Source organism: Anolis carolinensis, unplaced genomic scaffold (assembly GCF_035594765.1).
Source record: "Anolis carolinensis isolate JA03-04 unplaced genomic scaffold, rAnoCar3.1.pri scaffold_15, whole genome shotgun sequence".
Lineage (NCBI taxonomy): Eukaryota > Metazoa > Chordata > Lepidosauria > Squamata > Dactyloidae > Anolis > Anolis carolinensis.
Genome location: NW_026943826.1, coordinates 247,251 through 260,774, shown reverse-complemented (window position 1 = coordinate 260,774; position 13,524 = coordinate 247,251). Strand labels below are relative to the sequence as shown.

The window sequence follows — 13,524 nt, the reverse complement described above, 5'->3', positions numbered from 1 at the left end:
ACATACACATAGAATACAAGTTAGCAAATATATACATGAACAAATGGAGTCCTGAGTCTGAACATGCTCAGTACAATGACATGTCTATAAACCCACCCATACCAAAGAGGTCCAGTCAAACTGGCAAATCAACATACACATAGAATACAAGTTAGCAAATATATACATGAACAAATGGAGTCCTGAGTCTGAACATGCTCAGTACAATCACATGTCTATAACTCTTCCCACACCAAAGAGGTCCAGTCAAACTGGCAAATCAACATACACATAGAATACAGGTTAGCAAATATATACATGAACAAACGGAGTCCTGAGTCTGAACATGCTCAGTACAATCTCTTGTCTATAACCTCTCCTACACCAAAGAGGTCCAGTCAAACTGGCAAATCAACATACACATAGAATATAAGTTAGCAAATATATACATGAACAAACGGAGTCCTGAGTCTGAACATGCTCAGTACAATGACATGTCTATAATCCCTCCCATACCAAAGAGGTCCAGTCAAACTGGCAAATCAACATACACATAGAATACAAGTTAGCAAATATATACATGAACAAATGGAGTCCTGAGTCTGAACATGCTCAGTACAATGACATGTCTATAACTCTTTCCATACCAAAGAGGTCCAGTCAAACTGGCAAATCAACATACACATAGAATACTGGTGAACAAATATATACATGAACAAATAAATAGTGAAAGGCTTGGGTATGGGAGGGCTTATAGACATGTCATTGTACTGAGCATGTTCAGACTCAGGACTCCATTTTTGTATTCACTTTTGCACCAGGCCTCAGTGGAGGTGGATTTCCTTCTGCACCAGACATCAGTGGAGGTTGTGATTTCTAACCATGCTGGGGTGTGGGGTTGATTGTGGGGGCTGCTGTGACCCCGGCCCCCCTTTTGACAGGAGGCACTGCGCCTGGAGCTTGAGGCCGAGCGACAGGAGCTGCTACAACGCACGGCACAGGAGCGGGAGGAGCTGCAAGGGCGGCACGAGGCGGAGAAGGAGGAGCTGGGCGAGGAGGTGGCGGCCCTGCAGCAGGAGAGGGACGAGGGGCTGCTCCTGGCCGAGAACGAGAAGCAGCAGGTAAGGAATCACGGAATCACAGGGTTGGGAGGGACCGCATTGGCCATCTAGTCCTACCCCCTTCTGCCATGAAGAAAAAGCACATTCAAAGCACCCCAAGATGGCCATCTAGGCTTTGTAATAATACAATAATAATAATAATAATAATAATAATAATAATAATAATAATAATAATAATAATAATGTGCAAGGAAACCGACGAAACCATTGATCATCTCCTCAGCTGCTGTAAGAAAATCGCACAGACAGACTACAAACAGAGGCACAACTATGTGGCCCAAATGATTCATTGGAACTTATGCCTCAAGAACCACCTCCCAGCAGCAAAGAACTGGTGGGATCACAAACCTGCAAAAATATTGGAAAATGAGCACGCAAAGATACTGTGGGACTTCCGAATCCAGACTGACAAAGTTCTGGAACACAACACACCAGACATCACAGTTGTGGAAAAGAACAAGGTCTGGATCATTGATGTCGCCATCCCAGGTGACAGTCGCCTTGACGAAAAACAACAGGAAAAACTCAGCCGCTCTCAGGACCTCAAGATTGAACTTCAAAGACTCTGGCAGTGCAGGTGGTCCCGGTGGTGATGGGCACACTGGGTGCCGTGCCAAAAGATCTCAGCCAGCATTTGGAAACAATAGACATTGACAAAATCACGATCTGCCAACTGCAAAAGGCCACCCGACTGGGATCTGCACACATCATCCGAAAATACATCACACAGTCCTAGACACTTGGGAAGGGTTCGACTTGGGATTTTGTGATATGAAATCCAGCATGTCTATCTTGTTTGCTGTGTCATAATAAAATAATAATAATAATAATAATACATCACACAATCCCAGACACTTGGGAAGTGTTCGACTTGTGGTTTTATGAAACGAAATCCAGCATATCTATCTTCTTTGCTGTGTCATACAATAATAATAATATAATAGCGGAAACCCCGAAGAGGTTTTCTGGGCTTGACCCCATGTAAGCCACCCCAAGTCCCTTCGGGGAGATGGAGGCGGGATATAAAAATAAAACTATTATTATTATTATTATTATTATTATTATTGTATGACACAGCAAACAAGATAGATATGCTGGATTTCATATCACAAAACTACAAGTCGAACTCTTCCCAAGTGTCTAGGACTGTGTGATGTATTTTCGGATGATGCGTGCAGATCCCAGCAGGGTGGCCTTTTGCAGTTGGCAGATCGTGATTTTGTCAATGTCTATTGTTTCCAAATGCCGGCTGAGATCTTTTGGCATGGCACCCAGTGTGCCCATCACCACTGGGACCACCTGCACTGGTTTCTGCCAGAGTCTTTGAAGTTCAATCTTGAGGTCCTGAGAGCGGCTGAGTTTTTCCTGTTGTTTTTCGTCAATGCGACTGTCACCTGGGGTGGCAACATCAATGATCCAAACCTTTTTCTTTTCCACAACCGTGATGTCTGGTGTGTTATGTTCCAGAACTTTGTCAGTCTGGATTCGGAAGTCCCACAGTATCTTTGCTGCTCACTTTCCAATACTTTTGCAGGTTTGTGATCCCACCAGTTCTTTGTTGCTGGGAAGTGGGACTTGAGGCATAAGTTCCAATGGATCATTTGGGCCACGTAGTTGTGCCTCTGTTTGTAGTCTGTCTGTGCGATTTTTTATTATTATTATTATTATTATTATTATTATTACAAAAAAACAAACCTTGGCTATCAAACATCTAAAAAATCTCACAAAATTTCGCATCTGATGTACATGGATGACCTGAAGCTGTACGGGAAAACGGAAACAGAAATCGAGTCTCTGACTAACACTGTCCGAATTTTTAGCACTGATATCAGCATGGAGTTTGGCTTGGACAAATGTTCGACAGTGGCATTGAAGAAGGGAAAAATCATGGAAAGTGAGAGCATAAATATGCCTAATGGCCAAACAATAAAGTGTCACAAGTTCGACTTGTGATTTTGTGAAACGAAATCCAGCATATCTATCTTGTTTCCTGTGTCATACTTATAATAATAATAATAATAATAATAGCAGAATCCCTGAAGAGGGCCATGCAGCCCAACCCCTCTCTGCCACTCAGGAGAAACACAATCAAAGTACCCCTGACAGATGGCCATCCAGCCTCTGTTTGAAAGCTTCCAAGGAAGGAGCTTCCACCAGACTCTCAAGCAGAGAGTTTCACTGCTGAACGGCCCTTCTTACGGTCAGGAAGTTCTTCCTGATGTTCAAGTGGAAGGGAGGGGAGGCGGGGAGGGGTCCTCGCCCCAAAGGAGCCCTGGGCAGCTGGGAAGGGGACACAGGGAATTGCCCCTTTCTTCCTTCCTTTCTGTAACACCCATAGGCCAATAAACAATCCAATATCTTTATTAAAGCAATAAAAGAATAAAACAAAAATAAGAAGAGTATATAGTCCAGCAATTGTCCTTATAGGAAAGATCAAAAATAGTCCAATAAAATGTAGTTATAAGTCCAGTATTAGAGTCTAAAGTCTTTAATCCAATTAACCGAAACACACTCAAACCCTATGGGAGTTTGAGTGGGGAAAAGAGCAAAGCTTCACAAGTAAGTTCCTTTAGTAATTGTCCAGAGCAAGGATTCAAGGCAAGGCAAGGCAAGGCTGTTTGTGATGGATCTGAAACGCAGTCCAAACTTGGCAAGGGACGGAATGCAACTCCCGGTCTCCTCGAGAGTAAGCGCACCGGCTGGCCGCTTGGAAGCTCAGGATCATGAGATGATGTGCTCTATTCATAGTCACGTTGACACCGCAACCGAGAGTCTCAGCACAGAACTTTTATGAAAGTTCAAGAGCTCCCCCAAACAGGTGCCTGACTCCCCAAAAGCTTCCCAAGGGAACGAGCTGGTAACAACAACCCGCCAGATGTCTGCCTCCCTTTTTCTTCCCAAGAGAGCGGGCTTCAAAAGCGGACTCAATCACATTCATCCCGTTCAGCTAATCTCATGCTCCAGCGTAGAGACTGTTTACGGGACCGGTCTGTTTTGAGAAACGCTCTCCTATCAAACACTAAATTCTCCGGAGAGCCTGGAAGAGTCGGCTCCGAGTCAAGGGCATCCTTAATTGGCTCTGGCACATAAACATCAACAGGAGACATCTGGAAGGGGAGATAAAATTGCTGAGTTGGGAAAAACTCCTCAGCAACTTGATCAGTAATGGCTGCGGGGTCAGGGGCCGAAGGTGCCCGAGACATCACACTTTCTTCCTCCCTTTCTTCCTTCCTTCCGCAGGCGCTGTCCCTCAAGGAGTCTGAGAAGGCCGTGCTGCTGGAGAAGCTCTCGGCCGCTCAGGAGACCCTAGCCAGCGCCACCCTGGAGACGGAGCGGCTGCGGCGGGAGGCTTTGGGGCGCCAGGAGCACGAACGGGTGGGTGTCACTCGGCCCTCCTTGCCTTGACCACTTGTTTCTTTCATGCCTGCTGACTGGCCGAGGTAAATTTCCTTGAGACCCTGCCAACACTTACCAGCAGTTTGGGCATTTCTTACATCCGGCAGCTGACTGTCCTCCGATGCCAAAATTATAGAAGCCTTGGCACGCTGGTCTGACATCAACTTATCATCATCCTCTTCTCCTTCTTTATCAGAGGATTTTCAACTACTGCCCACAAATCGTCTCTTAACAAATAATTCATCATTTTAAATGACCATGTGGCATGATTACTGGCATTCAGCCTTTCAAAATAATAATAATAATAACTATTTTTATACCCCGCCCCATCTCCCCGGAGGGACTCGGAGCAGCTTACATGGGGGCCTAGCCCGACACATACAGCAATAAAACAATGAAACCAATATTCCAACAATAAAACATCAACATCAATAAAACCATCATAAAAATCAACATACAGCATAAAATGTTAAAAACGGGAGACTAAAACACGGATCTGGGCCAAAGTGCAGAATATTTCAAAATGGGAGAGGTAGTTTCACAAAAGGTAGTCCATTTGCTTGAAATGCCATTGCCATATTTATTCAGCCTCACAATAGTCTGTAATGGTCTGTATTGTTCTCTACTGGCCCCGGACTGGGCCCATAACCTTTGTTTGACGAATGGGCTAAATAACAAAAGACCCTCACCATAAAACTATGCAGCCGGGTAGCTTATTTAGCAGCAGCAGCGTGGCCCAGGACCAGAAGGCAGTATAAGATGAAATAAAAACACCCAGACTATTGTTATCTTCCTTCAGGGGCTCCTCTTGTAGAAAAATTATATTTATTTATTTATTGTTCGTACTTATATGCCGCCACACCCCTAGGGGTCGGGGCAGCTTACAAGAACAGGCTAAAATCTAACAATTTAAAAACATCTTAAAAACATCTTTTAAAAACATCAATAACAGAAATCAAAAGCCTGCCGACTGTACGATTAACAAAAACAAGGTTTCCATAACATAAACAAAATTGCACCTAGGCATTCTTTACACAGAAGGAAGTCCCTCCCTCCTGTCTTTCTGTAGGAAAGTCAAAACTTGGTTGTGGGGCCAGGCTTTCGAATAACAATGATTATTATTATTCCTCTACCGCAGGGCATCATCATTATTATTATTATTATTATTATTATTATCATGACTCCACCACAGGGCACTATTATTATTATTATTATTATCATGACTCCACCGCAGGGCACTATTATTATTATTATTACTCCACCGCAGGGCACCATTATTATTATTATTATTATTATTATTATTATTATTACTCCACTACAGGGCACCATTTTTATTATTATTATTATTATTATTATTATTATTATCATTACTCCACCACAGGGCACTATTATTATTATTATTATTATTATTATTATTATTATTATCATTACTCCACCGCAGGGCACTATTATTATTATTATTACTCCACCGCAGGGCACCATTATTATTATTATTACATTATTACTCCACCACAGGGCACCATTATTATTATTATTATTACTCCACCACAGGGCACTATTATTATTATTATTATTACATTATTACACCACTGCAGGGCATTATTATTATTATTAGTACTCCACCGCAGGGCACCATTATTATTATTATTACTCCACCACAGGGCACCATTATTATTATTATTACTCCACCACAGGGCACTATTATTATTATTATTATTATTATTATTATTATTATCATGACTCCACCGCAGGGCACTATTATTATTATTATTATTTATTCCTCCACCGCAGGGCACCATTATTATTATTATTATTATTATTATTATTATTATTATTATGATTCCTCCACCGCAGGGCACCATCAGCGCCTTGAACTCGGAGCTGCGTGGGCTGCGGGCCCAGTTCGAGGAGGCCATTGCGGGCCACGAGCGGGAGGCCAAGGCTCTGCACGAACAGGCCCGGGATCTTGCCAGGCAGCGGGAGGCCGCTCTCCGAGGGGTGAGAAGTCGGACGGAGGCCGAACTGGGGAGGGGCTCTTCTTGGGGCGAGGCCGCCCACCCCAAGCACCCCGACGCTCTTCCTCGTCCAGGCGGAGGAGCTGAAGGCGCAGCTGCGTCTGGCGGAGGAGGCCCGCGAGGCCCTGCGGCGGGAGCAGGCGGAGGCCCAGCGCAAGGCCCGGGCGGCCCAGGAGGAGCAGGAGTCCCGGCGCAAGGAGGCCGCGGAGCTGCGCAGGAGCCTGGCCGACGAGGGGAGGGAGAAGGACGCCCTGCAGAGGTCCAACGCCGAGCTGCGCATCGCCCTGAAGCGGGCCGAGGGGGAGCGCATCAGGTGGGAGAATAATAATAATAATAATAATAATAATAATAATAATAATAATACTTTATTTATATACCGCACTATCTCCCGGATGGGACTCAGGGTGGTTTCCAATCATAAAAACAACACAAACATTACATAACAACATAATACACATTATTAAACAAAGTAAAAATACAATAATAGAAATAAACTAGCTGTGCCCGGCCACGCGTTGCTGTGGCGAAGTATGAGGCCCTTTCTACACAGCTGTATAAAAGGCACACTGAAGTGGATTATATGGCAGTGTGGAGTCAAGATAATCCAGTGCAAAGCAGATAATATCTATATATATAAAAGAGTGATGGCATCACGGCGACTCACAAAACAACAAAACTACAGGCCCCCCAACCTCGAAATTTGACAACACAACCCACCATCCACGCCTCTAGGTTGATACAGCAAAAAGAAAAGAAAAATAAAGTCCTAATTAGAGAGAGGAATAATTGCTTTTATCCAATTGCTGCCAGTTAGAAGGCTAAGCTCCTCCAACTTGGTCTCCTAGCAACCCAATAAAAAATAATTAAAAAACACTAAAAAATTAATACAATAAAATACTATAATAACAGAAAATAACTAAAAATAATACAAGAAGATAATAAAATATAATAAATAAAAATATAACTTACAATAAAATTAATAAAATGCAAATAAAGTCAAATAAAAATTACACAACAATTTTTAACCAATACCACCACCACTTTGCCACAGCAACGCGTGGCCGGGCACAGCTAGTAAGATTATAAATGGGTTATATAGCTGTGTGGAAGGGCCTTGAGTCTATACTGCCATATAATCCTGTTCAAATCAGATCATCTGTATTTTATAGGCAGTGTGGAAGAGGCCAAAGTGAGGCCTAACTCTGCCTGTCCCCTGGGCTGAGTGCTAGGAGACCAAGTGCTAGGAGACCAAGTGGGCGGAGCTTAGCCTTCTAACTGGCAGCAATTGGATAAAAACAATTATTCCTCTCCCTCTAATTAGGACTTTATTTTTCTTTTCTTTTTGTTGTATCAACCTAGAGGCATGGATGAGGGGTTGTGCTGCCAAGTTTAGTGTTTCTGGGATGTGTAGTTTTCTTGTTTTGTCTTAGGCCGAAACGTCATTACCCTTTTATATATATATATAGATAGAAGATTATTGAGGGGGCCGGAGAGGAGTCAAAGTAGGTCGACAGCCTCTTTAAACCCTCTTCTGACCCCCAGCTTGAAGCGGGCCAACGAGGAGAAGGAGCAAAAGATGTCCGTCCTGGAAGAGGCCCGGGCGGCCATGGAGAAGGAGGCCGCCGATGTCCGTAGCAGCCTCCAAGAAGTGGAACGGTCAAGGCTCGAAGCCCGACGGGAGCTGCAGGAGCTGCGGAGACAGGTTTGCGGGAAGAAGAGGAGGAGGAGAGAGACGTGGCTGCTGGGAGCGGGTTCTACGCTGGGGTCATTGGGGTCACAAATACTTTTTAAACAAAGGTTCTTTTTATTGCAATTTCCAGTGTGAAATATATATAGGGTACTAGCTGTGCCCGGCCACGCGTTGCTGTGGCTGATGGGAATCATTTGTTGACCAGATGGAATAGCAGTGAGTAGCCTTGCAGCCTTAAAGTCTGGGTGTTTCTTGTTTACGTGAATCCTTGTTTGGTGAGCTGGAATAGAATGGAATAGGTTTGCTGCTTGGAAGGCTGGGTAGTTGCGTTGTAGGGAAATGGTTTTTTAGCCAATTTGAATTGCATTGAATAGCCTCGCTGTTTCAAAGACTGACTGCTTTCTACATAGGGGCATCCTTTCTTGGGCAGGCTGAATGAGACGGAGTAGCCTCGTGGCTTGAAACCCTGAGGGTGTACTATCAAGGGGAAATGTTGCTTGGTTAGGTTGAATAGCAGTGAATAGCCTTGCTGTTTGCAAGCCTGGTTGCTTCCTGCCTGGGGGAATCCTTTGTTGGGAGGTGTTAGCTGGCCCTGGTTGTTTCATGTCTGGTATTCCCATTTTCAGAGTGTTGTTCTTTATGTAATGTTCTGATTTTAGAGATTCTATTTTTTTTGTATTATTACACTACAGTAATTTTAGGTATTATATTTGTTGCCTGAGAGTTCCAATCCCTGGAAGAGAGAGAGAGGGGGCCTTCCAGCCAGGCGGATGGGTGGGTTTTTAAGGCCCCGTGGAGGTTCTTGACGGGATTTTTTGTTGTATCAACCTAGAGGCATTGATGATGGGTTGTGTTGTCAAATTTCGAGGTTGGATGGCCTTTAGTTTTGTTGTTTTGCTCGGTGCCCGCGATTCCATCACTCATTTATATATATAGATATCAGAACTTTTACACAAAAAACAACACTGGACATACAGACACACAGATTCTATATAACTACATTGGATTCACAACAACCTACAGTTACATTGGCTAACAAATAGACAAAGGGGGGGTTACATTTTTCCTCAGCATTTGCAGTGAATAGCCTTGCTGCTTGAAAGCCTGGCTGTTTTCTACATAGGGCATCCTTGCTAGACCAGGTTGAATGAGATGGAGTAGCCTCGTGGTTTCCAAAATCTGGCTTTGAAGCTGCAAGGCTGTTCAGTGTCAATCAAGGTGGGCCACAAAGGGGTTGAGATATGTGTGGAATAACGTGCAGTGTGGTAGAAAGAACTGTTGTCTGGTTGATCTCCTTGATTAGCATTGAATAGGCCTGCAGCTTCAGGGTCTGCCTGGTTAGTACTTGGAAGAATCCTTTACTGGGATGTGTTAGCTGGGTGTGATTATTTAAGTTGTTTAGCACTGAATGGTCTTGTAGCTTCCAAGCCTGGCTGCTTCCTGCGTGAGGGAATCCTTTGTTGGGAGGTGTTAGCTGGGCCTGGTTGTTTCCTGTGTGGAATTCCCCTGTGTTCTGAGTGTCGTTGTTTATTTAGTGTCCTGATTTTAGAGATTATATTGTTGTGTATTGTTATTAGAGCACAGTAATTCTTATACATTATATTGATAATGTGATATGATTTGCCTGGAACAGGATTATATGAGGCCCCTTCTACACAATGGTTTAAAATTCACACTGAAGTGGTGGTTTTTTTGTTTTTGTTTTTGCTGTGGCCTAGGAGGCAGCCTGGCTTTGAAGCTGCAAGGCTGTTTAGTGTCAATCAAGGTGGGTCACAAAGGGGTGCATTCCGGTTTTGGGGGTTTTTTGGCCCCATGGAGGTTAGGGATGTGTAGTTTGTTTGTAAGAACGTAGAGACGTGGATGAGGGGTTGTGTTGTCAATTTTCTAGGTTGGGGGGCCTTTAGTTTTGTTGTTTTGCCTGGTGGAGCGATGCCATTCTCCTTTTATATATATAGATTTTTCTGAAGTTATCCCAAAATCTGTAAATGAATGATAGATGTCTTCCATCCTGGAATATGTTGACTCCATCTGTTCCCTTTGTACTACAAGTAACAAAGTGGGTGTATTTAAACTCCAAAGTTGAATGTGGATCTATGAATGTTTTTGAAGCTACCAATTGAGAACATACAGAGCCGTGGTGGCATGGGTAATTCCCTACTAAATTAGGTTGGGTAAGATTTATATTGTGCTCAATATCTGAATGGACTAATATAACGGGATTTTTTTTCTCTTGTATGCAATTAAAGGGGACTCAGGGAGGAGCACATTATATACATACAGGGCAAACATTCAATGCCCATATACACATAGAACAGAGACAGACGCAGAGGCAATTTAACCTTCTCCTGAGGGGAGAAGCCTCACTATAATTCTATTCTGAATGCTATTAGGTTCCTCTCATCGGGATATTTAATCTAATGATTTTATCTTATATTACTGCTATAGTCCCCCACCACCACCTTTTAAGTTGACCGAATGGCTTTGGTGGTTGTTTGATATTATTACTGCTGTATAAACCTTTGTTTTAACTTCTGTTTTATTATCTTCTTGTGTTTTAAACTGTGTATATTGCTGGTGTATTTGCGCTGTTACTTTTGTAACATTGTGAGCCGCCCCAAGTCCCCACGGGGAGATGGTGGCAGGGTATAAATGAAGTTTTATTATTATTATTATTATTATTATTATTATTATTATTACGTTCGATTCTGGCCACAGGGGGGAGCAGCTGCTTCATCATCCACTCTGATGGCACTTCCTCATTCCAACGTCGTAAATTAGTTAAACTTGCCTCCCCACTTTTATAAGTGGTACCTTATTTCCTACTTGATAGATGCAACTATCTTTCGGGTTTCTAGGTCAGCAATGAGCAGGGGCTATTTTTTATTTTTAATTGATGGGTACTCACCCTGACACAGGCTGGCCTCGAACTCATGACCTCATGGTCAGAGTGATTTATTGCAGCAGGCTGCTCACCAGCCTGTGCCACAGCCTGGCCCCACCCCCTTTAGGTCCCGCCCCCTTCGTGTCATAGCAACCCCCTTAGCCACAGTGGCACCCGGGGGGACAGGCAGGGTTCACTTGGTTCACAGGCTTCTTCCACACTGCCTATAAAATAAATAGTGAGCTAGACTATTAATGGTTGGGAGCTCACTCCGAGCTGGCCTGGGTTCGAACTCATGACCTCTTGGTTAGTAGTGATTTATTGCAGCAGGCTGCTCACCAGCCTGCGCCACAGCCCGGCCCCTGACTTCAGCCATCCATGGAGCGGGGCCACGGGCTGTGTCATGTCATAGATCATTGTGTGATGAGACGGCTGGAGAGCACGCACTCACGGGCCCCTCCTGTGCGCACAGGTGAAGATGCTGGACAGCGAGAACAGCAAGAAGAGCAAGGAGGTGGCGGAGCTGCAGTCCCGGGTCTCCCTGGAGGAGCAGCGCGAGGCGGAGAGCCGCAGAGAGTCTTTCGGCCTCAAACAGAAGATCGTGGAGAGCGAAGCCGGGCGGGAGTCTGTCCGGAAGGAGGTGGGGGCCGTCCCTTTCGCGTGGAGGCAAGGGGGGCTCTGACGCGCCCCCCTGACGCGGCCCTTCCTCCCTCCTTCCAGCTCCAGAACCTGCAGCGGAGGCTCTCAGGCTTGGAGCAGGATTTCCGCCTGCGGGAGCGGGAGCTGCGCGGCGGCCTGGAGGAGTCCCGGGGCAACGAGCGGAAGCTGCAGGACGAGTCCCGCAACCTGGGCCTGAAGCTGGAGGCGGCGGAGGCGGCGGCGGCGGAGCTGGGCCTGCGGCTGAGCGGGGCGGAGGGGCGGGCGCAGGGCCTGGAGGCAGAGCTGGGTCGCGTGGAGGGGCTCAGGCGGCAGGCGGAGGCACGGCTGGGCAGCCTCCACTCGGCCCTCCGGAGGAGCCTGGGCCTCGGCCACCACAAAGGGTGCCCCCCCAGCCTGTCCCTCGCAGGACCCCCCCCAAAAGGTAAGGGGGGCACTGACCACCGGGGACGGGGCCCGCCTGTCAGGGTTCATGCTCTCACCAGAAAAAAAAATCAGTAGAAGCTTAATGTCGGTTCCTGGAAGGTGTAGGACACAAAGATAGGCTCACACAGTTTGGAGCTATGGAAAACTTTATTGAATCCGCCTTGCCAAGATGACCGCAAAGCTTCTACTGCCCCTCTTCCGCTCTTTCCGCCGGTATATTAAGTTGTTGCTTCCCTCCTCCCCTCACGTCTCTTCTTCTCCATTCACACCTCCCTTTCCATTGTCCTTTCCCACGTTTGAAGACCAGATCAAGTCATAAATCAGCCTTCCCAACCAAATGGTCTTCCTTATCCGGCTTGTTGTGGTCAGGTGTGAAAAAGGGCAGCTTGGAGAATGCTGATCTTTTTTGCATCCTGACACGCCCCCCCCCTCCGCTTCGGTCAACCTCCATCCTTGTCCTGCAGGTGACGTGACCAAGGAGGAGGAGCGGGCGGGGAGCCCCGCGGAGCAGACCCTGTCTCCCAGCCGGAGCGAGCAGGCGATGGCCGACGTTGACCCGGAGGCCGTGAGGACCGCACTCCAGGACTTGCTGCAGGAGATGAGGGAGACGCAGCGAGAGCGGGTGCGAAGGGGCCTCCTGGTTGGTTCTCCAAATCCCGACTGCTGCATCCTCCGTCCTCTCTGACCGTTCCTCTTTTCTTCGCGTCCAGGACGAAGGCCGCTCCCGCCTGGGAGCCCTGACCCGCCAGCTCGCCGAGATGGAAGCCGACCGGGACGCGGCCAAATCCCGGGTGCAGCAGTTACAGAAGCAACTGGCCGAGAGCGAGGATGGTGCGTGAAATTGTGATTGTGGTTTGCAGACCTTGTGAGCAAATGTCAGGCAAATGTCAGGCACACCTTCATGGAAAAACAAGATTTTAAGTCAGGGTCATATAGGTAAGAGATAGACAACATTTCCGACAAAACTCAAGCCCTCACACCCTCTTCTCTCCTGCACAGGAAGGCGCAGTCTGGAGGGGAGGCTGAGCGAGGCCCAGTCCGCGATGGCGCTGCAGGAGGAGAGCCTGCGCCAGGGCGAGAGGGAGCGCAAGGCCCTGGCAGAGAAGGCGGCGGACCTTGACCGGGCCCTGAGGGCGTTGGAGGGGGAACGCAAGGCCAGCCAGGTGAGTGCCAGAGGAAGGTCTCTCTCAGGTGCTGTTGTGACTCAGACTGATGATGGAGAAGTCTGAGAACGAGACTTCGAGCGTCCCACGGACTGGGAGCCAGGCTGACATAACAGAGAACGGAGTGAGTGATGTTCAGCTTACTGATCAGCCTGACCCTGACATGCTAGATGGGGGAGTGAGTGTGGGAGATTCA

General features: G+C 46.5%; 1 protein-coding gene across 5 annotated transcripts in view; it reads left to right on the top strand.

Moving 5' to 3' along the window:
• Positions 1-13,524, top strand: part of crocc (ciliary rootlet coiled-coil, rootletin) — a 55,066-nt gene that overhangs the window by 30,775 nt on the left and 10,767 nt on the right. For all 5 annotated transcript variants that reach the window (XM_062965634.1, XM_062965631.1, XM_062965635.1 and 2 more), the window contains 10 exons: positions 921-1,100; positions 4,341-4,475; positions 6,351-6,494; positions 6,586-6,824; positions 8,054-8,213; positions 11,555-11,722; positions 11,803-12,163; positions 12,630-12,787; positions 12,876-12,996; positions 13,165-13,328. In XM_062965634.1, the coding sequence (XP_062821704.1) occupies positions 921-1,100; positions 4,341-4,475; positions 6,351-6,494; positions 6,586-6,824; positions 8,054-8,213; positions 11,555-11,722; positions 11,803-12,163; positions 12,630-12,787; positions 12,876-12,996; positions 13,165-13,328 (1,830 nt within the window). The remainder of the gene's footprint in view (positions 1-920; positions 1,101-4,340; positions 4,476-6,350; positions 6,495-6,585; positions 6,825-8,053; positions 8,214-11,554; positions 11,723-11,802; positions 12,164-12,629; positions 12,788-12,875; positions 12,997-13,164; positions 13,329-13,524) is intronic.